This window comes from Oncorhynchus nerka, linkage group LG9b, assembly GCF_034236695.1.
Source record: "Oncorhynchus nerka isolate Pitt River linkage group LG9b, Oner_Uvic_2.0, whole genome shotgun sequence".
In the NCBI taxonomy this organism is placed as follows: domain Eukaryota; kingdom Metazoa; phylum Chordata; class Actinopteri; order Salmoniformes; family Salmonidae; genus Oncorhynchus; species Oncorhynchus nerka.
Window position 1 is genome coordinate 6674053 of NC_088424.1, and position 27937 is coordinate 6701989.

The 27937-nt window shown below is 42.7% G+C and overlaps 2 protein-coding genes across 2 annotated transcripts in view; both read right to left on the minus strand.

The window, feature by feature from the left end:
* Positions 1-10408, minus strand: part of LOC115114199 (anoctamin-8-like) — a 28656-nt gene extending 18248 nt beyond the window's left edge. The window contains 3 exon segments of the mRNA XM_029642263.2: positions 3511-3643; positions 4701-4811; positions 10155-10408. Of these exon segments, the coding sequence (XP_029498123.2) occupies positions 3511-3643; positions 4701-4811; positions 10155-10233 (323 nt within the window). The 5' untranslated portion in view covers positions 10234-10408.
* An 11093-nt stretch (positions 10409-21501) lies between these two features.
* Positions 21502-27327, minus strand: plvapa (plasmalemma vesicle associated protein a). Its single transcript, XM_029642265.2, has 6 exons — positions 26658-27327; positions 26080-26170; positions 24792-25513; positions 22692-23010; positions 22526-22586; positions 21502-22331 (listed from the first exon to the last, which is right to left on the minus strand). The coding sequence occupies exons 1-6, from the start codon at positions 27045-27047 to the stop codon at positions 22319-22321; spliced, it is 1596 nt and encodes a 531-aa protein (XP_029498125.1). The 5' UTR covers positions 27048-27327; the 3' UTR covers positions 21502-22318.
* Between the last annotated feature and the right edge of the window lie 610 nt (positions 27328-27937).

Sequence of the window (27937 nt, forward strand, 5' to 3'; positions counted from 1 at the left end):
CCGAGCCTGATCCCATATCTGACTTTGCTTGTCTTGCCAACTCCTCCTATGGTCATTGTGATACCAAACGTTGCGACACAGAACAAAAATACCTGGAACCAGGTCACTATTTACAAATTTGATGTTTACGAATGATGTGGTAACGATGTGAGTACGTCGGCTGCCAAATAGTGGTGCTTGTTTCAAACAATTACACAGAAACAAAATAGTACTTATTAGGTCATTATCAAGTTTTCAAGTTTTAATGTCATATGCACAAGTACAGTGAAATGCCTTTCTTGCAAGCTAACCCCAACAATGCAGTAATCAATCTCAATGTAACACAAAAAATTACATACCGTAGAACACTCGAGAGAAAAAAAAGAAGAAATGAGAAGAACATGAGAAAGTAAGTAAGCATACTATACAGTATGTCCATAGGGGCACAGGGGCATACTATACAGTGCCTTCTGAAAGTATTCAGAACTATTCACTAAGAGACCCTGTGAGTTAGCAGACCAGCACCGTGTCTCACAGATACAGCGGCCAGATGATTCTCTGAGGCGAAACGCCTTTCAATTCAATTCAGCAGGCGACACAAAATCAAATCAAATCAAATTGTATTGGTCACATACACATGGTTAGCAGATGTTATTGCGAGTGTAGCGAAATGCTTGTGCTTCCAGTTCCGACAGTGCAGTAATATAACAATTCCCCAACAACTATCTAATACACACACAGGAGTGAATGAGAATATATACATATACAGTTGAAGTCGGAAGTTTACATACACCTTAGCCAAATAGCCAGTTTTTCACAATTCCAAAAATTCTAGTACAAAATCCCTGTCTTAAGTCAGTTAGGATCATTTTAAGAATGTGAAATGTCAGCATAATAGTAGAGAGAATAATTTATTTCAGCTTTTATTTCTTTCATCACATTCCCAGTGGGTCAGAAGTTTACATACACTCAATTAGTATTTGGTTGCCTTTAAATTGGTTAACTTGGGTCAAACGTTTCAGGTAGCCTTCCACAAGTTTCCCACAATAAGTTGGGTGAATTTTGGCTCATTCCTCCAGACAGACAGAGCAGGTGTAACTGAGTCAGGTTTGTAAGCCTTGCTCGCACACACTTTTTCAGTTCTGCCCACACATTTTCTATAGGATTGAGGTCAGGGCTTTGTGATGGCCACTCCAATACCTTGACTCTGTTGTCCTTAAGCAATTTTGCCACATCTTTGGAAGTATGCTTGGGGTCATTGTCCATTTGGAAGACCCATTTGTGACCAAGCTTTAACTTGATGTCTTGAGATGATGCTTCAATATGTCCACTTAATTTTCCTCCCTCATGATGCCATCTATTTTGTGAAGTGCACCAGTCCCTCCTGCAGCAAAGCACCCCCACAACATGATGCTGCCACCCCGGTGCTTCACGGTTGGGATAGTGTTCTTCTGCTTGCAAGCCTCCCCCTTTTCCCTCCAAACATAACAATGGTCATCATGGCCAAACAGTTCTATTTTTGTTTCATCAGACCAGAGGACATTTCTCCAAAAAGTACAATCTTTGTCCCCATGTGCAAGCAAACCGTAGTCTGGCTTTTTTTATGGCGGTTTTGGAGCAGTGGCTTCTTCCTTGCTGAGCGGCCTTTCAGGTTATATCGATATTGGACTCGTTTTACTGTGGATATAGATACTCTTGTACCTATTTCCTCCAGCGTCTTCACAAGGTCCTTTGCTGTTGTTCTGGGATTGATTCACACTTTTCACACCAAAGTGCGTTAATCTCTAGGAGACAGAATGCGTCTCCTTCCTGAGCGGTATGACGGCTGCGTGGTCCCATGGTGTTTATACTTGCGTACTATTGTTTGTACAGATGAACGTGGTACCTTCAGGCGTTTGGAAATTGCTCCCAAGGATGAACCAGAGTTGTGGAGGTCTACAATATTTTCTCTGAGGTCTTGGCTGATTTCTTTAGATTTTCCCATGATGTCAAGCAAAGAAGCACTGAGTTTGAAGGTAGGCCTTGAAATACATCCACAGATACACTGCCAATTGACTCAAAGGATGTCAATTAGCCTATCAGAAGCTTCTTAAGCGATGACATCATTTTCTGGAATTTTCCAAGCTGTTTAAAGGCACAGTCAACTTAGTGTATGTAAACTTCTGACCCACTGGAATTGTGATACAGTGAATTACAAGTGGAATAATCTGTCTGTAAACAGTTGTTATAAAAATTACTTGTCATGCACAAAGTAGATGTCCTAACCGACTTGCCAAAACTATAGTTTGTTAACAAGAAATTTGTGGAGTGGTTGAAAAACGAGTTTTAATGACTCCAACCTAAGTGTATGTAAACTTCCGACTTCAACTGTAAGTATATGGATGAGCGATGGCCGAGCGGCATAGTCAAGGTGCAGTAGATGGTATAAAATATAATATAAACATGTGATATGAATAATGTAAGATATGTAAACATTATTATTTAAAGTGGCATTGCTTAAACACTGCAGGTCCTCGCTGCCACTCAGAAGCGTCATGCCCATAGGGGCGCAGGGGCATGTATACAGTGCCTTCGGTAAGTATTCAGACCCCTTGACTTTTTCCACATTTTGTTAAGTTACAGCCTTATTGTAAAATTTATTAATGCCATCTTGCTGTGGGGGAACCAGCCCAAATCTCTCCGGGTACTCATCAACTCTGGGGCCGATGAGAGCTTTGTGGACGCTACCCTGGCGTCCGAGCTGGGAATTCCCACTCAGCCCCTCTCCATTCCCATGGACATTAGAGCATTGGACGGGCACTCTATAGGCCGGGTCACCCACAATTACCACCCCATCAACCTACGTGTGTCAGGGAACCACAGCGAGAGAATCCAATTTCTGCATAAGTCTCCTCATGTTCCCATTGTATTGGGATTCTCTTGGCTTCAGCGACACAATCCCTCTGCTGGTGCCAACATGGTCTGGAGCCCATCCTGCCACTCTCATTGCCTGAAGTCAGCGCAGCCTGCCCACGGGACGTCTTCCTGGCGGCTCGGAAGTTGCACCGGACGTCTCCGCCGTTCCCGCGGAGTACCAGGACCTCTCGGAGGTGTTCGGTAAGGATCGACCTTCTCCCTGGCACCACTCTGCTCCGGGGACGACTGTACTCTCTGGCTATGGAGACCTACATTGAGGACTCCCTAGCTGCAGGGTTCATCCATCTTTCTGCCTCCCCTGCCGAGGCAGGGTTCCTCTTTGTGGAGAAGAAGGACAAAACCCTGCACCTGTGCATCGACTACCAGGGCCTCAACAACATCACTTGAAAAACCGCTACCCGCTACCACTCATCAACCTCGGCATTCGAGCCGCTCCAGGGGGCCACCATGTTCTCCAAGCTGGACCTTGGAGAACAAGTTGGAGTGTCAGTGTGCAAGAGTGTGTAGAGTTCTGTGAGTGTGCAAAGAGACCGTGCAAAAGGGTCAGCTCAGATAGTTAACATATAACCATTTCATTTTTGACAAAAATGTCAGGTCAGAAGTGGGATATCTTACTTCTCGAATGTGCTTGTAATGCAGAACGCATATCCCTGTGTGTGTTGATGCTGTCTGATCTGGATTTTAGCTTGTGGGATTCCCAGTCGGATATGGTTCAGCAGCCATAGCAAGGTGTGGTCATCTATGGTGTCTACAAAAAAAAAAAAAAAGTCAGTTTCTAGATCAGCTTTTGCATTCATTTTATGTAGGAGCCCATTTCCATGCATTAATATTGAACCTGTCGCAATTGCATGACCATTTTTTTAAACATTTTATATTCTTCTCATTCATCAGACAGTCTTGGAGCCACTTAATGAGTGTATTCACATAAGGATGTTGAAACAACGACATTCTCCAGAGCTTGGCAGAAGTAGCAGCAGTAACCGTGGGAGGACGGAGCCGTGGAAAGGTCAATCCAATCAAATAAGGTAAACACCTGAGAGTGTATGGGGCAAGGCACCACTGCATTAATGTCATCCCTTCTAACAGGAATAAGTGCAATAATTAATATCCAATTTGGATCCATGTTGGAAACTTGGTTTGACTTTGATTACTGAAATTGATCCATGTGTAGCATGCATTCCCACAGCATGTGCAGAATCCTAGAGTACCTTACTCTGTAATACACATACAGGTAATGCAGGGCTGCCCAACCATCTTCCTGGAGATCTACTGTCCAGTAGGTCTTCAGTCCAACCCTCTTATTGGAGATCTACTGTCCAGTAGGTCTTCAGTCCAACCCTCTTATTGGAGATCTACTGTCCTGTAGGTCTTCAGTCCAACCCTCTTATTGGAGATCTACTGTCCTGTGGGTTTTCAGTCCAACCCTCTTACTGGAGATCTACTGTCCTGTAGGTTTTCAGTCCAACCCTCTTACTGGAGATCTACTGTCCTGTACGTTTTCAGTCCAACCTTAATTTAGCATATCTGATTCAGCTATTTAAAGTCTTGTTGGGCAGCTAATTAGTAGAATCAGGTCTGTTAAATTAGCGTTGGACTGAAAAACCACAGGAAGGTAGATCTCCAGGAAGAGGGTTGGGCAGCCCTGAGGTAATGGATGTGATTCAGTATTCCCCGTGAACTGTTTCATGTCACGTCTCCGAGTGATTGGCTCATTGCCCACAACGGCTAATAAGATTCCCATCTACATTTCCCATCATGATTGAGGGGACTGAACCATAGAAGATGAATGTGGCGATTAAGTGTACCTGAGAATGTCATTAGGATATCACAGTCTTCCGTGGGAACCATTTTCAGCCAGGATTTATGGGACATGATGTACCGTCTGGCCTGCGATAGGCGTTTCCCAAACAATTTGTCTAAAGGAGGAGAGGTAGAAGGGAGGAGAGAGAGGGCAAAGGGGGGATGCATAGACAGATGGAGGGTAAGAACAGTTCTCATCAGTGCCGTGTAGTGGGGAAAGAGGTGACAGAAGGAGAGACGGAGGATTCTGCCAAAGTGCCAAATCCTCACGGCCAGCTTTGTCACTTTTCTAACTCGTCAACAAGGCCAAAGCAGTTTGTTACTCCTTTCTCTCCTCAGACAATTTGAAATGCGCACAGATCATCCCAAATCGTGAAAGAATCAGAAATGACATTTTTCTACATTTGCACAGGGCTTGTGCAATTCAAGTAGCTTCCTGCGCAACAGAACACGAGGCTCACCATTACATAAACACCAAACAAGTGTTTACTCCACTAAGCTGCAGTACTTGTAGGGTAGCTTTTGAAAACTGCTCTTGAAAACCACGTGGGAGGTACAAACCACAGGCTCCAACTTAATCAGGTCAAAGGACAGGATAACAATGAGAATCTGGAATGCTCTTGTCAGTGCATTTACCCACTGAAGTGGGATCTCACTCGTACATCACCTACTACTGGCATGAGAAGTAGTCCTCTAACCTTCCTTGCCCCTTCCCTCTCTCCTGTTCTCTCTCACACGCATACAGACACCCACAAACACCACTGGGCTGCAGTGGGTGAGCCTTGTGTATAGCTTGTGCAGTGAAATGCATCTTGTCACTCTCACAGGGCGCCACTGTAAGGGCTTGTGTTCTGAATAACATGCAGTACTCGATCCTTCCCCTTTCTTGCACAACCACATCTTATACTTTTATCTTCACTGCCAAGTTACAATGTTTAAACCAATGACAGCTCCATACCCGGGACTTTTAGTGCTGGGACTGTTAAGGGACTAATAGCTACACTTCACTGAACAAAAATATAAACGCAACATGTAAAGTGTTGGTCCCATATTTCATGAGCTGAAATAAAAGATCACAGAAATGTTCCATATGCACAAAAAGCTTATTTCTCTCAAATTTTGTGCACAAATTTGTTTACTTCCTAGTTATTGAGCATTTCTCCTTTGCCAAGATAATCCATCCACCTGACAGGTGTGGCAGAAGCTGATTAAACAGCATGAGCATTACACAGGTGCAGCTTGCGCTGGGGACAATAAAAGGCCATTCTAAAATGTGCAGTTTTGTCACACAACACAATGCCACAGATGTCTCAAGTTTTGAGGGGGCGTGCAATTGGCATGCTGACTGCAGGAATGTCCACCAGAGCTGTTGCCAGAGAATTGAATGTTAATTTCTCTACCATAAGTCGCCTCAAACATAGTTTTAGAGAAGTTCGCAGTACATCCAACCGGCCTCACAACCGCAGACCATGGTTTTTTTATGGTATCTGTGACTAACAGATGCATATCTGTATTCCCAGTCATGAGAAATCTGTAGATTAGGTAGGACCTAATGAATTTATTTTAATTTACTGATTTCCTCATATGACCTGTAAATTGTTGCATGTTGCGTGTATATTTTTGTTCATTATAGTAGCAGCACGTAAAACAGCAAATATAGACAACGTAACTTTGTGATTGTACCTACTACGGCTGTCCCCAACTAAAAAAATTGGTCGACCTAGTCATATGTTCTTTCAACCAAACGATTGGTCGAAATGTTAAAACGTGTATTTTTCCGTATATAGACATATCCTATGTGTTTTTCTTTTTGTTTTTTTTGTGTGTGTTTAAAAAAATGATTTTACCCCCTTTTTCTCCCCAATTTTGTGGTATCCAATTGGTAGTTAGTCTCGTCTCATCACTGCAACTACCGTACGAACTCCGGAGAGGCGAAGGTCAGGCGCCGTGCGTCCCCCGAAACACAACATGGCCAAGCCGCATTGCTTCTTGTCACAACACCCGCTTAACCCGGAATGAAATATAGGCGTAAATTACGATACAAAGACTAAACAAGATGCGCTCTTTGGCCTATACTAAGCCTAATGATAATGACATGACTTATTATTATAATGACAGTCATAATAGTAGTAACAACAATAAGAAGGAGATCAAGAAAAAGTAATGTTATTATTATAAAAATACTTTTTCTGACTATTTGGAAGAGTGTAAACAACACTAAATACATTCTAAGGAATACCAGAGAGGCTGTTCTAATGGGGAAAAAAATGTGTAAAGCCTTTATTACAGCATTTCAAAGATTAAAATCAGACGAATTTGTGAAATTGTTTATCCGACATGTTGTGGGTGCGTGAGTCTTGGTGCTCACGGAATCAGTAGGCTATTAAACAAACACTCAATCAGAAGCAGGATCTGTCTTATTTCTGTAGATATATATGTATGATTTATAAAGCCAGACACATTTAACAGTTAGGAATTGATTATACATCTAATTAAGTTGGCGTTTCCTCTCTCCTCTCACTTTTCTTAGACAAGTAAGACAAGTGCTGTTTTCTCGTCTCCTAACTCCGCTGCTGCCTCGTCTCCTAACTCCGCTGCTGCCTCGTCTCCTAACTCCGCTGCTGCCTCGTCTCCTAACTCCGCTGCTGCCTCCGCTGCATTGTTCTCAACAGTATATGCAGGTTAACGTTGCTATTATGCACATAGCAACATGTTCTAGGAAAAGGCGCCAATTCAACTGCGCACTGATGTTTCAGAACTGCGGACAGCGACCGATATCCAACGCGGTAGGAAGTGAATTTGCTATAGGGTAGCCAAGTGGTTAGAGCATTGGACTAGAGACTGAAAGGTTGCAAGTTCAAATCCACAAGCTGACAAGGTACAAATCTGTCGTTCTGCCCCTGAACAGGCAGTTAACCCACTGTTCGTAGGCCGTCATTGAAAATAAGAATTTGTTCTTAACTGACTTGCCTAGTTAAATAAAGGTAAAATATATATTTTATTTGTATTAGTGTTGCACCATTGTTCTTATGTAATATAACCATATACAATTTCAGTTGCACATGTCTTAGTAATGGACTGTGCCATCCCCACGGCCTCCTCAATGGATTAGTCCAGGTGCGAATCAGACAGATGTCTTGTACACCATGAAATTATTATTTTTTTGCTACTGCTCGACTAAAGAAATCTTGGTCGACCAACAGCCTATCGACCAAACAATTGATCAGTCGACTAAATGGGGTCAGCCCTAGTACCTACTGCCTTTACTATGGTGTTATTTTCCTAACCAAAGCTTTAATTTGAAGACCAATTCAATTTTGCCCAACTTTGTGTGTGTTGTGTGTGTGTGTGTGTGTGTGTGTGTGTGTGTGTGTGTGTACTGAATGGAGAATACTTTAGTCTAACAGTAAACATTTTTACAAATGCAGCCCAAAGCCTTTAAAATGGGCTGTCCCCTCATCCAATAGCACATTGGGCCCCTATTCATATCCTAGATCAGTGATCCTACTCCGAAATGCTTTATGAATACAAGCTCTGAGCATCACCTCATTAACCCTCATCACCCCAGTAATTATTTCAATTACCTCATTGCTCATAGGCTTCCCCCACATTGCTAGATAACAGTGACAGCTAGGCATTGGCAGCAGAACACTTCAAGAATATAATATCTTCGATTACAGATGATTGGATTCTTATCTATCGACCTCCATTTCCAAATTCACAGAAAGGCCAAATCCTGTGCCATACTGTTTTCCTCTGCTGCTCTTTGAGGACTTTCTTCAACCATTGCAAGAAATACCAGTCAGTCAGCTCTCACCTCCACCACATAGTTGTGACAGAATATGCTAAACAAAAGGAAGTGCAGTAAAATGTGTCTGTGATGTTCTCGCCTTGACATCTTCATGATATGTCACCAATTGTGTCCTGAGTATATGTTCACTGGTACTGTAAACACTTGAAGATTAGGCTGTGTGTGTTCACTGGTAGAGTAAACACATGCAAAGTAGGCTAAGCATGTTCACTGGTAGAGGGGAACGGGGTAAAGGGGGATACCTAGTCAGTTGTCCAACTGAATGTATTCAACTGAAATGTCTTCTGCATTTAATCCAACCCCTCTGAATCAGAGAGGTGCGGAGGGCTGTCTTAATCGACATCCACGTCTTTGGTGCCTGGGGAACAGTGGGTTAAACTGCCTTGCTCAGGGGCAGAACGACAGATTTTTACCTTGTCAGCTCGGCAGGTAGCCTAGCTAACCAGTAGGCTACCTGCCGCCACAGTAAACACATGCAGAGTAGGCTGTGTGTTCGGTTGTTTCAGTTTAATGTAAACATTAAAGATGCACTATGCAGGAATCGCTATGTAATTTCCTGGTTGCTAAAATTCTAATAGTTTGCCTAATTTCAGTTTATGTGACAAAACAAGCAAGTATAGTGTACAACAGTATTCCCCAAACTCTGTCCTGGATATTGCAGCTTTAAGTATAGGCCTACAAAAATGTGGACTTGGAAGACATGTGTGTGGTTGCTTAATGTTATGCACAATGCAGTTTTTCAGAAGAACAAAGTTGTAATACAATAACCACTGTAGGCTACTAAAATCCAACATTAAATATTTAGTTTTTAATCTTACAGTTTCTGTTTAAAGGAACTGTCCAGTGTTTCCAGATTTCTATGAAATATGACCTATAATTAATTACAATATGTGTAAAATAGTTTTTCCTTCCAATTTCTCTGTGTTAGAATGGTGTGGGCATACTCCAACAACAGAATGGTGTGGGCGTATACCGGTCATTAAAAATATTCATGAAATTAGAGCGCTGATTGGCCAGCTCCTTAGGAGGATGACATCATCCTTTGTGAGGAAATATCAAGCATTTTTAAACAGTCTGTTTGAGATACAAGTTTGAGGTTGGGCTTTTGAAGTGTTTTCCACCTCACATTTATGCTTTGGCCACAAATAGGAGTATAGGATTAGTCAACAACATTATTTGTGTATGATTTAACAGAATATTAACTTTTAAACGTGAGATTTTTACTGGACAATTACTTTACCACTTTGACATCTAGACAACTGGAATAAATAATTAACATCTAATATTTAACAAAATACAAAGGCTACATTAAAACAATATAATGAATTGGAAATGCGGTTGTACAAAAGCCAGCACAGCCGTAACTTGGCCCTTCTCATTCTCATTGGAATACGCACAATGTTATAGGTCACGATGCACTACCAAATAAATAAAACATGTGGCATGAAAGATGAAAGGTGAAGGCTAAACTATAGGATTAACCTCGAAGGCTGGGGTCAATTGCATGTTTCGTGAATGTATGAGAATACGGCATCATAGTTTACCACCACAAATATTATCATTGATAATAATCCCCTCTGTAACCATCGATCTCGAATTTACGCACCCTGTCACGACGACAAAATGCTGTGTTCCTCAAGACACTTACCCAGTACACCTGACGACATTGAAGATATTTGCTCTTGCTTAGTTATCTTGTCCTCTTCGGTGGGCACTGTCTTCTCCATCCCCTCCCCTGCACTGTCGCTGTCTGCGGTGCAGTTGTGTTTACAGACGCGGCGATATTAGGTGCCGCACGCTCACGTCATAAGTATGGTGCATGAATTCACTGTCAAGTGCAGGTCCTGTGCTGGAAAGACAGCACTGCAACTATGGAAGATGATGTTCCATGTATGAACAAATTTGGGGATACCCGCCTACCCTACCTGATGATGGACTGCACACGCCAGTCTTCCTTGAATGAGCAGTGAATAAGGAGTTAGGAGGTCGACACGAAGTCCCGTCCAATATAGTGTAACAACCCTGGGTTTATAAGCGCGGAAATCGACCCTGCCGCATGAGCATGTTTTTGCGGCACAGTCGATAGCGCGCCGGACCTCGGGCTAGAAGACAACTGATGGTAGAGCTACAGCAAAGGTGGATCTCTTCTTGCTTTGCAATATCTGTCGTCAATGATGCAGTGATAACAAATATATCAATATCTGCTACCTTCCATTTGAGTGGAGTAAAACATTATGTGAGGTGGTTTTGTGACATGAAAGGGCTATAAAAAGGGCATCTTATATTGCGACTCCATCCATCATGTAGGCTAGACATAACATAACAGGTTAATCAGACAAAACAATCCTGGAAGCACTGTGGAGTTTTATCTGTGTTGTAGCCTACATTTAGGTATTTGATTCATGGGTCACAGACAATTTGCTACTTATTGAATATTCTGTATGTACAGTGCATTCAGGAAAGTATTCCGACCCATTGACTTTTTCCACATTTTGTTACTTTACAGTCTTATTCTAAAATGGATTAAATCGTTTTTCCACTCACCAATCTACACACAATACCTCACAATGACGAAGGAAAAGCAGGTTTTTAGACATTTTTGCAAATGTATAACCCCCCCACCCCGGAAATATCACATTTACATAAGTATTCAGACCCTTTACTCAGTACTTTCTTGAAGCACCTTTGACAGCAATTACAGCCTCAAGTCCTCTTGGGTGTGACGCTACAAGCTTGGCACACCTGTATTTGGGGAGTTTATCCCATTTTTCTCTGCAGATCTGTGGATGGGGAGCGTCGCTGCACAGCTATTTTCAGATCTATCCAAAGATGTTCGATCGGTTTCAAGTCCAGGCTCTCACTGGGCCACTCAAGGACATTCAGAGACTTGTCCCGAAACCACCCCTGCGTTGTCTTGGCTCTGTGCTTAGGGTCAAAGGTGAACCTTCGCCCCCAGTCTGAGGTCCTGAGCGCTCTGAAGCAGGTTTTAAATCAAGGATCTCTCTGTACTTTAGTCCGTTCATCTTTCCCTCTATCCTGACTAGTATCCCAGTCCCTGCCGCTGAAAAACCTCCCCACAGTTCCCTGACCAAGGCCCTTCTCCCCCATTGCTCAGTTTGGCCGGGCGGCCAGCTCTAGGAAGAGTCTTGGTGGTTCCAAACTTCTTCCATTTAAGAATGATGGAGGCCACAGTGTTCTTGGGGACCTTCAATGCTGCAGAAATGTTTTGGTACCCTTCCTCAGATCTGTGAACTGGCTTCTCAAGTTCTCAAGCTCAACTACTTTGCCGTTGAAAAACACTTTTTCCTTCAAGTTAGTGGAAATGCTATGGGCTCCACCTTGCCCCTAATTATGTGTTATATGTGTGCTATTTTGAGCAAAAGTTTATCTGTGATGAGACCAGGATCCCTTACTTCTCCATGATCCTCAAATGATTCAGGTATATTGATGATATTCTCTCTGTGTGGATTGGCACTGAACAAGAACTCCATGAATTCACTTCCTTTTTGAACAGCATGAACTCTGACCTGAAGTTCTCTATTGAATATGACCACAAGCGGGTCCATTTCTTGAACATGTGGAATAGAGGTTGCTAATTGGGAACTTTATCGCCACTCTACATCAGAAAGAGACTGGCAGTTACACTTTTCTCCTAGCAAGGTAGCGCTCATTTTAGTGCCCTTGAAAGAGGGTTACCTAAGAGCCAGTTCTATAGGCTCAGACTTGTGTGTCATTCGACAAAGGACTTGATTGATAACGCTGTCAACGTGAAACAAACGTTTTCTGGACAGGGGTTACTCCACCCGTTGTGCGGAAGATGCATACCGAATTGCGCTCTCTAAACCTGGCCAGGATATACTAAAAAAATGTGTTAAAACTTCTAAGGAGTTCTACTACTTGCATATCTACATTCACCCCCAAAGCCTGTTTGATTAAAAACATAGTAATGAAGCACTGGCATATGCTCACCTCAGACCCAGAGCTCGGCCAGGAATTCAAGGAACCCCCCTTTAATTGTCTACAAACGGGGCTCCAATCTCCGCAGTAGACTAGTCAGAGCCAGCTTCAACATGGGCTCTAAACAAACCGTCCTTACTCCACCGAGAGATGTAAACTGCCCTTATGGCAATTGTGCTCAGTGCAACAGAACCGAAAAAGTCTCAGTTCTGACACCCGAGGTCTAGATACAGTGTTAAAGGCGTGATCACATGCAACACAAAACGTTTGATTTACACCCTGTTTGTGACAACATGTACGAGGGAAAGACAACTAGAAGCTTGAAACAGAGAATAAGCCAACATGAGACGCAAGGAGGAAAATGACCCTGTTACTTGTCACTTTGTCCAGTGCTCTCACATTGTGTCTTCTCTACAATTCCAGAGCATTGACATGGTGGAAGTGTCACCAAGAGGAGGAGACAAGGACCGCAAACTCTGCCAGAAAGAACTCTTCTGGATTCATACTTGAGGCACCCTAAAGCCGTTAGGATATAATAAGAATTTAATATGAGGGTCATGTTGTAATTCCCACTGTCATTATCTTAGCTTCACACACATGCACGCACGCACACACGCACGCACACGCACACACACACACACACACACACACACACACACACACACACACACACACACACACACACACACACACACACACACACACACACACACACACACACACACACACACACACACACACACACACACACACACACACACACACACACACTGGTGTAGGTGTCCTGTAATCATGAAGGCCCTAGTGCCTGACAGGTTACCTTAACCTTTATCTAGTTGTTTTCTAGAGTTCTGCATACAGTAGCAGTCAAAAAAGTTTGGACACACCTGCACATTCCAGGGTGTTTCTTTATTTTCTACATTGTAGAATAATAGTGAAGACATCAAAACTATGAAATAACACATATGGCATCATGTAGTAACCAAAGAAAGTGTTAAACAAATCAACATATATTTGAGTTTTGAGATTCTTCAAAGTAGCCACCCTTTGCCTTGATGACAGCTTTGCACACTCTTGGCATTCTCTCAACCAGCTTCATGAGGTAGTCACCAGGAATCAATTTCAATTAACAAATGTGCCTCGTTATAAGTGCATTTGTGGAATTTCTTTCCTTAATGCGTTTGAGCCAATCAGTTGTGTTATGACAAGGTAGAGGTGGCATACAGAAGATAACCCTATTTGGTAAAAGACCAAGTCCATATTATGGGAAGAACAGCTCAAAAAGCAAAGGGAAACAACAGTCCATCATTACTTTAAGACATGAAGGTCAGTCAATCTTTGAACTTTGAAAGTTACTTCAAGTGCAGTCGCAAAAACCATCAAGCGCTATGATGAAACTGGCTCTCATGAGGACCGCCACAGGAGAGGAAGACCCAGAGTTACCTCTGCTGCAGAGAATCAGTTCATTAGAGTTTTAACTGCACCTCAGATTGCAGCCAAGTTTTCCTTTTCTTTCTTTTCTTTTGTCGCTTTTTTGACTTTATTGCTCTTTGAGAGTATGGATTCCTTATACTAACACCACATACCCCTGTGTTTGTGAGTTTTGTTCTAGCAGTAATACTGTACATCTATAACATGTTCTATTCTATCCTGTATTTCTATCTCATGTTACGACATCTAGTGGCCCCTTTGGGTACCTTAGATTACCACAGGCGTCTACAATTACATCTGGCTCACTGTGTGGACATATCTGTCCCCACTATTGTTTGTGGTGATATGCTCTGATGAAAGCTCAGCTATAATTAAAATACATTTGCATCTAACTGGAAGTGTGCAGAGACTTTTTTCTGTTTCTCCAGTTTTGCCTTTTGCCTCAAGCTTTGGGTGTGTGGTAGATTCAGCCTATTATCAACATGCGATACCATGAAATTAAATGTGAAAACATCTGAGCACATGTGAAAGCTGAGGAGTCAAATGTAATTTTGAATACTTTACTTTAAAAGGCGTCATTGACATTAATTACAGTTTTGTTTCTGATTGCTTAGGCACTATCTTTGAAATTATAGGCTATTTTTTTCAAAAGATTTTTTATGAATTTATTTGCAAATTATGGTGGAAAATAAGTATTTGGTCACCTACAAACAAGCAAGATTTCTGGCTCTCACAGACCTGTAACTTCTTCTTTAAGAGGCTCCTCTGTCCTCCACTCGTTACCTGTATTAATAGCACCTGTTTGAACTTGTTATCAGTGTAAAAGACACCTGTCCACAACCTCAAACAGACACACTCCAAACTCCACTATGGCCAAGACCAAAGAGCTGTCAAAGGACACCAGAAACAAAATTGTAGACCTGCACCAGGCTGGGAAGACTGAATCTGCAATAGGTAAGCAGCTTGGTTTGAAGAAATCAACTGTGGGAGCAATTATTAGGAAATGGAAGACATACAAGACCACTAATAATCTCCCTCGATCTGGGGCTCCACGCAAGATCTCACCCCGTGGGGTCAAAATGATCACAAGAACGGTGAGCAAAAATCCCAGAACCACACGGGGGGACCTAGTGAATGACCTGCAGAAAGCTGGGACCAAAGTAACAAAGCCTACCATCAGTAACACACTACGCCGCTAGGGACTCAAATCCTGCAGTGCCAGACGTGTCCCCCTGCTTAAGCCAGTACATGTCCAGGCCCGTCTGAAGTTTGCTATAGAGCATTTGGATGATCCAGAAGAAGATTGGGAGAATGTCATATGGTCAGATGAAACCAAAATATGACTTTTTGGTTAAAACTCAACTCGTCGTGTTTGGAGGACAAAGAATGCTGAGTTGCATCTAAAGAACACCATACCTACTGTGAATCATGGGGGTGGAAACATCATGCTTTGGGGCTGTTTTTCTGCAAAGGGACCAGGACGACTGATCCGTGTAAAGGAAAGAATGAATGGGGCTATGTATCGTGAGATTTTGAGTGAAAACCTCCTTCCATCAGCAAGGGCATTGAAGATGAAACGTGGCTGGGTCTTTCAGCATGACAATGATCCCAAACACACCGCCCGGGCAACGAAGGAGTGGCTTCGTAAGAAGCATTTCAAGATCCTGGAGTGGCCTAGCCAGTCTCCAGATCTCAACCCTGTAGAAAATCTTTGGAGGGAGTTGAAAGTCCGTGTTGCCCAGCAACATCCCCAAAACATCACTGCTCTAGAGGAGATCTGCATGGAGGAATGGGCCAAAATACCAGCAACAGTGTGTTAAAACCTTGTGACGACTTACAGAAAACGTTTGACCTCTGTCATTGCCAACAAAGGGTATATAACAAAGTATTGAGATACACTTTTGTTATTGAGCAAATACTTATTTTCCACCATAATTTGCAAATAAATTCATTAAAAATCCTACAATGTGATTTTCTGGATTTTTTCTCTAATTTTTTCTAATTTTGTCTGTCATAGTTGAAGTATACCTATGATGAAAATTACAGGCCTCTCTCATCTTTTTAAGTGGGAGAACTTGCACAATTGGTGGCTGACTAAATACTTGTGTATAACAGAAAATAGTGAGCATGAGCTGATGTTGTGATCCGCAAGTCATTATTATAAATGCTCACCATGTGAGTCTTTGGACTTACCAATTGGCAATGAGAAACCGGTCTTTGCAATAGATATAGCTTGTGTTTAAAAAGTCCCTCTGAAATCCATTGGAGGCACCACTTTGTAGAAGATCCTACTTCTCAATTCCATCAGATACCGTATTTCAGATCCTCCATTAAGATATAATAGCCGCTAGAGAGATCTTGTGTTGAAGTGTGAGAAAAGGCATGTTTCCCATCCAAAACACTTTGTGCATATATTATGACGACATGTTGTGACGTTTTTGTTCGTTTTGGTGTTTGGCAAGGTCCTTTTGGGCTGTTTGTGCACACAACATGTTTTTGTTAGCCGAAGTCTACGGCACTTCGACGGTGATTCTTCAATTAAGTGTTTGTTGTCATTCAACAAGAGACAACTAGTTTTCATGCACATTTTTTCACTTGAGAAATACTGCACCAAACATATTAGCTAGGTGTAAAATTGCTTGACTAAGATCCACTCTGCAAAAATTTCCAAAATCACAGATTTCTTGAGTTATCTTGAAGAAGTGTATACTGGCTACGGCATCTCAAGATGGACAAACAGTACTATTTTTCTCTAGTTTTTCAAGCAAAGGTCTAAAGGAGTATGCATGGCAAAAAAAAAGTTCAATTTGCCTGGGCACGTTTTGTTAGGAGCAAACTGAACTTAGTATGCGGATGCCTAAAGGCAGATACACTTCTTATTGGTTGGTATACAGGGCAAGAGACAGAACACCCTGATGAGGTGCCAGGCTGCTTGCTACCTTTAGCCCCTAACCCCTTCCATCGAACACTGGGTGAAGGACCTGGGCCGGTATGCATAAAGGGTTTTAGAGTCGAAGTACTGATCTAGGATCAGGTCCCCATGTCCACATAATCTGATTAATTATGGTCTAAAAGGTTCAACTGATCCTAGATCAGTAACGGGCCCAGATATGGGGCAGTATCTGACTGGCTCTGCTGACCTGAGTAAATGATCTGTAGTCCACTGTCTCTCCCTACTCTAGCAGAATACAATTGGGTCTCTCAGTTTGATGGATAATCAATGGGGTCGATAGATTACAGTAAATCTAGTCTGGCGACATGCTAAAATTGAGCAGAATTGCCATTGAGGATTATTGATGGTCTTGTTAGCCTTTTGTTGAGGAGAGGCCATGAGTCTATGTACCGGGGAAAAGGTTTCAATCGTGTATTTAGTATTCATTGTACATTTCCGTTTTATCTTAGTTTGAATAGGATTGGAAAAATTCATTTTGAAATACAAGTGAGAAATCCAGTATACATTTTAAATTGCTTACAATAACTTTACGATTAGATATGGAAAGATACTAGACTTCCGAGCAGCGCTACAGGAACGAAGGTCCCCCCCCAAAAAAAAAACCCATAGATGACTGGGTCATCTACAAGGAAATATGCCGATGTAACTGATAGTAATGCAATGACAAGTGCTTGACCTGACATAAGAGGCCAAGGTGAGCTTAGGTTATGTTGGACAGATCCAGGGACGCCATCGAGGCTCATTGTTTCCTTCCAACTGCTTCCACTGTTTACCACAGCCTCGACTATCAACAAGAGAAAGGTTTTGCCCTCTAATGTTTTTACCAGTCTGGCAGCCACGGGACTGAAGGGGCCAGCCAAACAGGAAGTGTAATTAGCAATCATGGTCAAGAGGGAACGTTAGTAGCCAGAGACAAAAGGGGTCAGAGTTCTGCAACCCCGGGTAGGAAGGAGGTAGCAATAATAAGCGGCCATTCCTTTCCTGCAGTTTGGGCGGAGTGGGGAGACTTGGCGCCCTAGGCTTTTCTGGGCTCCAAATGGCCCCTAAAGTCTCCCAGACCCGAGCGAACCCAGTATTCTCAGACACCATTGTGACACCAATCTGCGTCATCTAGAAGGGTTTTGACCTAATTGGCCTCAGATACTTTGGGACGCCCAATAGCAAATGACCCGTGGCAGTAGAAGACAAGCAGGGATAACCTAAAAAGGTTATTGTGAATACTACCCATCATGCTTTCATGTTACTGAACCTACAACACTACAGAGGGATAAGCAGGCAATTCTTCATGCAGTTGAAGTCGGAAGTTTACATTCACTTAGGTTGGAGTCATTAAAACTTGTTTTTCAACCACTCCACAAATTTCTTGTTAAAACAAACTATAGTTTTGGCATGTCGGTTAGGACATCTACTTTGTGCATGACACAAGTCATTTTTCCAATAATTGTTTACAGGCAGATTATTTCACCTATAATTCACTGTATCACAATTCCAGTGGGTCAGAAGTTTACATACACTAAGTTGACTGTGCCTTTAAACAGCTTGGAAAATTCCAGAAAATGATGTCATGGCTTTAGAAGCTTCTGATAGGCTAATTGATATAATTTGAGTCAATTGGAGGTGTACCTGTGGATGTTTTTCAAGGCCTACCTTCAAACTCAGTGCCTCTTTGCTTGACATCATGGGAAAATCTAAAGAAATCAGCCAAGACCTCAGAGAAAAAGTTGTAGACCTCCACAAGTCTGGAGCAATATACAAACGCCTGAAGGTACCACATTCATCTGTATCTGTACAAACAATAGTAAGCAAGTATATACACTATGGGACCACGCCGAGATGAACGTACTTTGGTGCGAAAAGTGCAAATCAATCCCAGAATAACAGCAAAGGACCGTGTGGGACAAAGCTCGTACTTTTGGTCTGATGAAACAAAAATAGAACTGTTTGGCCATAATGACCATCATTATGTTTGGAGGAAAAAGGGGGAGGCTTGCAAGTCGAAGAACATCATCCCAACCGTGAAGCACGGGGGTGGCAGCATCATGTTGTGGGGGTGCTTTGCTGCAGGATGGACTGGAGCACTTCACAAAATAGATGGCATCATGAGGCTGGAAAATTATGTGGATATATTAAAGCAACATTTCAAGACATCAATCAAGAAGTTAAAGCTTGGTCGCAAATGGGTCTTCCAAATGGACATTGACCCCAAGCATACTTCCAAAGTTGTGGCAAAATGGCTTAAGGACAACAGAGTCAAGGTATTGGAGTGGCCATGACAAAGCCCTGATCTCGATCCTATAGAAAATTTGTGGGCAGAACTGAAAAAGCGCGTGCAAGCAAGGAGGCCTACAAACTTGACTCAGTTACACCAGCTCTGTCAGGAGGAATGGGCCAAAATTCACCCAACTTATTGTGGGAAGCTTGTGGAAGGCTATTTGACCCAAGTTAAACAATTTAAAGGTAATGCTACCAAATACTAATTGTATGTAAACTTCTGACCGACTGGGAATGTGATGAAAGAAATAAAAGCTGAAATAAATCATTATCTCTACTTTTATTCTGACATTTCACATTCTTAAAATAAAGTGGTGATCCAAATTTTTACTCGGATTAAATGTCAGGAATTGTGAAAACTGAGTTTAAATGTATTTGGCTAAGGTGTATATAAACTTCAGACTTCAACTGTATATCAAATTAAGACGAGTAGGCACAGGTTTAAAGGGATAAACACTTTCAAAAGATTTTCTAATCTTTTGTTGGTTGTTGTTGATTGACCCAGTTTTAAAGTCCATATTCTGGTTGTTTGGTTAGTTTCAGCAGCATCTGTCTACTAGCGCACCACTGGGCAGGGCTGGACAGGGCTACCTGTAAGTAAGTGGACATTTCCACTCCAAAGTTAGTCAAGTTAGCCAGCTAGGTAGCTTGAGTTATTTACATTTTTTTTTAAAAATACAGTCAACCAGGTTAGATACCACTCCTACACTCTTTTGCTAGATACCAGTCACACTGCTTCATGAACATTGTGTCGATTGTGACGTATCCACTTCATATCCACTGCATATTCAAGCCTGCTTGCACTATAACCCGCAGTGCAATTTACACAATGCATAGCGCTCCCCTGTTTGAACCCACTCTATTACATGGATAATGGAAAATTAAAGTCAGTTTTGATGAGTTTCATTTATTCATTTGAAATCAGCAACATCTGCAGCGTTGATGTCTCTATCTCAGGTATTTTCCATGGAATTGAGTCTAAGATACTATGTGGTCCAGTTTGGTAGAGTGTGCTCAAGTGGAATCCGATCAGAACACAGACATGCTATCTCCTCATATGGCTTCTCTCAATGTGAATTGGAGGTCCAATCGTCCTGACTGGAAAAACACTTGATGTTAATTAAACAAAGGATTTCCTTTAGACAGGAGAGAGGTCTCCCGTCCTGAACTCTACCATATATTAGTTGGCAAACAGTCAAACCACTTTACGTATTTAAATTGTTTGAATTAACAGTTGGTCCCCTTGGGAATTGTTTCCAACGGGGTTTTTGCCACCAACATTTCTCAGTCGTTCTACTGTTCTACTTTAATTGTGCTTAAATGTAGGCCAGATGGTGTGCCAGATAGACTTTGATTCAGAAATGGAACAGGATGTGCTAATTTAATAGAATAACGCCGTGCAAATGGTTTATGGGACGCTTTCGAGATTCCGTTGAGACAAATTGAAATGGAGCTGTGGTACACAATGGATGATCCTCTGTAGCTCTGTTGGTAGAGTATGGTTCTTGCAATGCTAGGATAGTGAGTTTGATTCTCGGGGCCACCTATACATAAAAAAAAAATGTATGCATGTTTAACTGTAAATTGCTTTGGATAGAAGCTGTTGGCCTAATGGCATACTGTATAATATCTGGGTTGGCATGTTCCTATATGTAATTTAAGCATGATACTTTCCCATTGAGGCAAGAATGCTGTTATAGACTGATAAAGTTAGTGTTTGTATTATTGGACAAGGGGTTGCTAGGATACTATTTCCAATAGTTTATATATCCCATAGACACAGCAATAACAAAATAAAACATTGCTTGGTGTCCAAGGCTATTTTAGGGGCTGGTTTTGGGGAAAGAACATACTGAAGATTTGATGGATAACTTTATCCTTCCGTTTCTCAAAGTTTTTTTACAAGAGTTGTTTCATGTTCTTATTAAGTGTAAATATATAGTCTGTAGCCCAGGAGGTATTGTCATGTTCTTATTAAGTGTAAATATATAGTCTGTAGCCCAGGAGGTATTGTCATGTTCTTATTAAGTGTATGGAAATATATAGTCTGTAGCCCAGGAGGTATTGTTAGTGTTGGGTTTTGTATACACCAGTGTTTGTACCTTTCCCTCCCTTCCGCTCCAATTGGTCTGACAGGTTGGCAGACATAAACATAAACATCTTGGTCGGATAAAATGGTCTTCCAGTAAATGATGTCTGTAACGTGACGAAGGGGAGGGACTGTCAGCCGTGGGACTATTATCCTCACAATGGGTGACGCAAATGGGGACAAACAATTCATATCCGTCTTGGATGGGGTACATGTTTCTGAAATCAGCGGTGTGGAATTCAAAAGTCGTGCCTTAAACACTGATGTCGTCACGCATCATTCATAGAACCGGAGTTACAATAACTACCCTTTTGTTTTAATAAAAGTATATACAGTACATTAAAAACAGATTATTTATGACTTTCACACCTTTTTCCTGATTAAATCAACATATTCAAATAATATGCATTCATATTTGTTTACCAATGACATTCAAGCCCCCAAAAAGTGCAAAAAATTTGAATACATGTCACAGAAGCAACAGACCTTCTTTTATGATATATTACAATGCAGCTGCTGCTGATAGAAATGTTATTATACATACACTAGAAAACATTAAGGACACCTTCCCAGCACTGAGTTGCACCCCCAGCCTCAATTCTTCGGGGCGTGGACTCTATAAGGTGTAGGTAGCATTCCACAGGCATGCTGGCCCATGTCGACTCCAATGCTTCCCACAGTTCTGTCAAGTTGATACACACAGGAAACTGTTGAGGGTGAATAACCCAGAAGCTTTGCAGTTGTTGACACAAACCGGTACCTACTACCATACCCCATTCAAAGGCACTTACATCTTTTGTTTTGCCCCTTCACCCTCTGAATGGCACACATACACAATCCGTGTCTAGATTGTCTCAAGGCTCAAAAATCCTTCTCTTACCTGTCCCCTCCCCTTAATCTACACGGATTGAAGTGGATTTAACAAGTGACATCAATAAGGGATCAGAGCTTTCACCTGGATTCACCTGGTCAGTCTGTGTCATGGAAAGAGCGGGTGTCCTTAATGTTTTGTACACTCAGTGTATTAACATACCATAACTCAATATCAGGAGACTGGGTTTTATAGCAGAGGGTCCCATTCCTTCTCCATTTTCCTCTGAGGTGCCATGGATTACCCAGATACTCTGCAGACAAGAAGAAACAATATAAATACTTGTTCAGTTCATTGTGTCTACTGCAGGCAGCAGATCACATTTGAACGTAATCATTAAACGTTCTCTCAGCCGCGTTGAATTAAAACATCTAGAAACACGGTCATTTCTGGCACAAACACATTTATTTTACGGGTCACTTTGCTGTACAGGGGGTTTGAACTCACTCTGAGCCGGAGTTGGGCTTGGAATACTGCTGCAGCTCGCGTAAGTATTGATTGATATTTGCTGTGGAAACAACAGAACAACGTCATTAGCCATCACCCATCACCCATAGCATATCAGTCTTAATAAGAAGTGATTATATCAAGCCTTGGCACTAGTATGTCTTACCTAAACTGTAACTGTTGGGGCTACCCAAGCCTGGTCCAATTTTCTTTGCAACACCTGATGGTGACCCGGCACCACTCAGTCCAGTCCCTCCTGATCCCCTAGTACCCACTCCTGTTGCACTTGACCCTGGCCCGCCCATTCCTGTGTTGCCAAACACTGTATTGCCGTTTCCTGTTGCAGATGGAGATGCGCCCCACCCACCTAATCCTGCCATCGATCCTGTTCCAGCAGTTGACCCCCGGTTACCTTGCCCCGTTGCACTCGGCCCTACCCAGCCCATCCCTGTGTTACCAGTTGCACCCGGGCTACCCATTCCGGTCTGAAATATAATAAGACAAAAGAGAATGATGTTAGGCGAAAATACTGACATCAAATATAGTTCTTTGAGAATATATGTGAGCTATCTCACTGTGGCAGTGGTTCTCAATCCTGGTGCTGGGGACACAAAGGGATGCACCTTTTTGTTTTTGCATTGGCACTACAGGCCTGATTCAAATCATCAAAGATTGGACTTTCAAAGCTCGGGCGGCAGGTAGCCTAGCAGTTAAGAACGTTCGGCCAGTAACTGAAAAGTCGGCAACTAGGGGGAAAATCTGTAGATCTGGCCTTGAGCAAGGCATTTAACCCGAATTGTACCTGTAAGTCACTCTGGAAAAGTGTATGCTGAATGAATGTATGTAAAGCATGAGTTGCTCATTTGAAAAATGTGCATCCCTTTGGTTCCTCAGATACTTCTGGTGGAACGACCCTTTCTGGGCTGTAAAGCCTTGCTATTATATTTTGCAATACAATAGCCTCCACCATCCAAAGATAGCCATTAGCTAGTTAGGGGGCCTCTCTTGCAGGGAGGTTCCCCCCAAAAATGCAGGAGTCGTTGTCGCTCTCTCGTGCAATACTCTCGCTTTCATCCAAGCAAATGCTCAAGGCGCATGCTAGACACAAATGTTGGAGAAGCGGGTATAACTACAAGCTCCAGGGAGAGAGAACACAGTTTGCCGCTGACCCCAGGCATACAGGCAGAGTTTGGGTTCCAAGGTACCCAGGAGGACCCCGGGGCAAACTGGAAGCACGAACGGGGGGGGCTGACAGCACTTGCAACCCACACACTCAGGCGTAGGGTAGACAGAAAAGTGGGTGCTTTCCTGTGGCAAAAAAAAGAAGCACAATAGACTGTCCTATGTGATGGGGTGAAGGCTTGGAGCCTCAAAACGATACAACATAAGGTAGAGTCCTGTGTGAAAGGTGAGGTAGCAGTTAAATGGTCCTAGAAGATCTTCCCTCTGTTTCCAAGGAATGATCTGTGTAGGTCACACCACTTCTCTGAAAACGCATCGCTCATTTATCAAACAGTGGGCGTGTGGGAGGGGCACTGGCACTAAGCCTACACATTATACCTTGAGCATGCACTGTGCTCTTCTGCTGTGACTCTATCGTAGTCTGTCCCGTGCATCCCCAATACATTTGTAGTACTATTTAAATTCTGCTATTACAGCCTTTGGCCTTTCTGTATCCTACCATGTTTTCAAATATTTAATTTTGCATTGGCTGGGAGAGCCCTTCTTCTCTCATGAATATCTTTATTTATAGATAGCTAGGGAGCAGAAAAGCATAGTGCATAGAGGAAGTAACAAAACACCTTGATATCAGGGATGCGCATTCAAGCAGATGCAGAAATGTAGTTAGGATGGAAGAAATTGCATAGTAAAACCTGCAAAAGTGTGAATGTAAACCAGGGAAAATATGCAGAAAAGATACCCTCCCTGTGTCCAATAAAAAAACACACATCCCTCCGCAAAGAAAAAACTAAAGTTAGACAACCCTCCCCTATTCTGGACCCCCCCCCACCTGGATACATTTTTGACTTTCCCATAGCTTTCATTTTCAACTAAAGTCTTTTCCTAGAGATAATTGTCATTGTAAATCTCATTTACATGATTAGATCTTTTGACCAGTGTCTCAACTCTATCCCTACAGCAAGGACGGAAACAATTTCTGGCCTCAGTTTGACTTCTAAATCATTTTCTGTCTATATTTAAACGCCCCTTATCTCTGACTTGGATGAAAGCCCAGTACTAAACCACAGAACAGATCTTCCTTTACCCTGGAGCCACAGTTGGCCAGGGAGGCGTTGAGGCTCCGGATCTTGTCGTTGAGGATTTTGATCTCGCCCTCCTTCACCTTCATCGCTGTCTCCCCCAGGTCCTTGTCCCCCTGCAGCCTCATGCGGCCCGTCAGCAGCTTCTCCATCTCTCGGTCGTATTTCTCCTGGGTCTTCTGCAACTTTTCTTGGTGCTCCAGGGCCATGGCGCTGCGGTTATGGCTGCACCAGTTGTGGTCCTCGGCTAGCTGGTCTTTCTCCGCCTGCAGCCTGGCGCTACGGCCCTGGATCTCCGACACCTGGGAGCCTACGTTGTCCAGGTAGTGCTGGAACTTGGTCTCCACCTCGCGGGACAGACTGGAGCAGTTGTTGCGGATCTGGTCCAGGTGGTCGCGCTGCTTCTCACAGGTGAGCAGGAAGGGGCTGACTTTGGGCAGGAGGGTGTCGATCTTCAACAGGAAGGCTTTGGAGACGTTGGAGATGCCGTCGAGGGATTGGACGAAGTCCTCCTTGCACTTCTTCCTGTAGCTCTCCAGCTGTTTCAGCAGGGAGGTCTTGTCCCTCCGGAGGGAGATGGCATCCAAGGTGAGGGTGTCCCGGTCCTTGGCTGTGTTCTCTATCTCAATCCTCATGAACTGCACCGTCTGACTGAAGTTGGCGCTCACTAGCTTTAACAATTGCTCTAGCCGCTGGACCTGGTTTTCATGTATATTGTTGTTGTTGCCTGGAAATGTTTTTGAGGAAGAAAAAAAGAAAGAAACATGTTTTGTGTTAATACTTCTGAACCACTATCAGATTTTGTCCTGGATTCAATCTGAGGAGCGCTGTCGACAATGCACCTTTTAAAGGCAATGTTCCTGCGTTGTGGATATAATATTCACAGTAAACACTGCAGATTTGGGCTCAACAGAAAATTCCCTTTAAACCAAGCACGCTACAAGGCGGCTTGGGTTGAACCCCAGCCCTGTGTTGGTGGATTGTGAATTCAGAACGGCGAATAAATCACTTAAATTATATTTTCACGATTTCTGTTCTTACTTAGGTACTACAACAGCAAGCATTTTCCTAAAACTATGAAGACAAAATATCATTGCCAAGTTGTAATTTGCTCCTTGCTTATTCTTGTTCAAAGAAATACCAGTTAGGAAAGTTAGGAAACCTCTTAGGAATAGGAAAGCTCATCTGTGAATTACAAGGATGAGATTCTGTGTGGACGTTTGAACATATGTAACACTAGTGCAGAGCAGAGCAATGAAAGCATTGGTTTGTCTTAAAGTTCAATTGTCTTACCATTTAGTGTTATCATTGGTGTCATGGCTCTGGGGCATCGGTTCATGCTAAGTTGAATCTGACAGCTTCTCTTATCGTTATCGCATTGATTCTGTGGATATTAATAACAGATATGCATCACATTTTGTCAGCTAATTATTGTTGACAGTTGTTTTATACATATATTTCATACAACTGACAAACTTAAATCTGAACGTAACTAGTGATTGCTAATGTTTATGAAATAACACTGTTTTAACCTTTTCAGTTATACATTTGCTGAAATGAATGGATATAATGATCGCTGAAATAATAATGCATATAATATACATAATGTACCTGAATGTGGTGTGTTTGTTGTTAGGTGTGTTATTTCATGTTCAATTACACTAAAATCTAAATCAGTTACCACATTAAAAATGTCTATCCACTAATACAACTAACCTGACATTGTAATATTCAATAAACCATTCACTGTGACCCCACTATATGTACTGATGTCGTTGTGTTGAATATAAAAAAACAAACTATTTCAAAATATCAAAAAACATCCACCGCAACCCTCTAGCATTGACCACTGAACCAGTCTCAGCACTTACCGCTTGGTCTCTGAGATGGGTGATGAATATGACAGATTTGTTTGCCATTTGACGCAGATTGATCATTTCCTTGTTGTTGCGCATCTTGTCAGTCTGAGTGGCATTCAGGAGAAGCGTCAGATTCTTTTTCTGCTGCCGGAGGTTCATGTTGTCAACGGAGAGGCGGTTGAAGCTCTTCTCCAGGTCTCGGACCCGGCTCTCGGCTGCCGCGTCCGGGGACCTCCCGTAGACCAGGAAGAGAACGAGACTGACGATGATGAGCGACTGGATCAGAGAGGAGAAGAAGAAGACAACCCTCATGTAGTAGCCACAGCTCTTCCCACTGGGCTTCTGGATCTTCCTCCTGGCCTCCAAGCCAAACTTGGCCTGGGAGTAGCTACTGTTGTACATGGGTGCTCAGCCTCAGATGCACAGTACAGTACAGTACAGTACAGAACACCCTTACTACAGCCAAGCCCAGACAGAACTAAGACGGTTCAAATGGGTTCCACTTCTTGAGGACCAAATGAAATACCAAATAAATAGAAAACTCAGTCCCTGGTAGTGGTGTGGTTCGGCGGTAGTATCCCCCTTCTGACTTAAGGTAGCGCACAGTGGCAGTCCAAACAGTAAAGTTCTAGCCGTTTCCTCTCCTGAGCATTGTCTGAGAGTGAGAAGACAGGATTGTGTAAACATCGTCATGAGTTTTATAAACACCTCGCCACACTTCCCATTCTGGGAACACCTTCCTGACCCCCTCCCCACCCCTGGACATCATGTCAGAGGTTAACATAACATTACACACACACACACACACACACACACACACACACACACACACACACACACACACACACACACACACACACACACACACACACACACACACACACACACACACACACACACACACACATGAAAACACACTGTTTTTTTACCCCTGGCCCCCTGCGGTGTCAGCCACCCCTTTGTTTGACAACATGTCAGCACACGTGACAAGAGATAGTCGTCCTGAAATTCCATGCTCCGAAGAGGGAAAGAGATAATAATCTTAGGAAAAGTCTTTGGGTATAACAGTCCTAAGTACTATTTAACAAGGTGTACCTAAACTGTACCGGTATATGTACCTAATATGTATTAGGGACACTTAAATGTGAGGGTTTTTGTAGGCATCATATATAATGGTCTTTCATTTTCCTTGAGCGATCTAAACCCTTACCCGCTCTCTGATTAGTTGTAAGGTTCAGAGAGGTTATTGTTGACAAATATTTAGCATAGGTAGGTACATGCATGTTCACACT

Excerpts from the sequence above, each read along its gene's own strand:
- plvapa (XM_029642265.2), bottom strand. The coding sequence starts at position 27,047 with ATGTACAACAGTAGCTACTCCCAGGCCAAGTTTGGCTTGGAGGCCAGG. Across the intron at positions 26,171-26,657 it reads CCCATCTCAGAGACCAAGCG|AATCAATGCGATAACGATAA; the intron begins GTAAGTGCTGAG and ends TAATATCCACAG. Across the intron at positions 22,587-22,691 it reads CCCCAACAGTTACAGTTTAG|CAAATATCAATCAATACTTA; the intron begins GTAAGACATACT and ends TTGTTTCCACAG.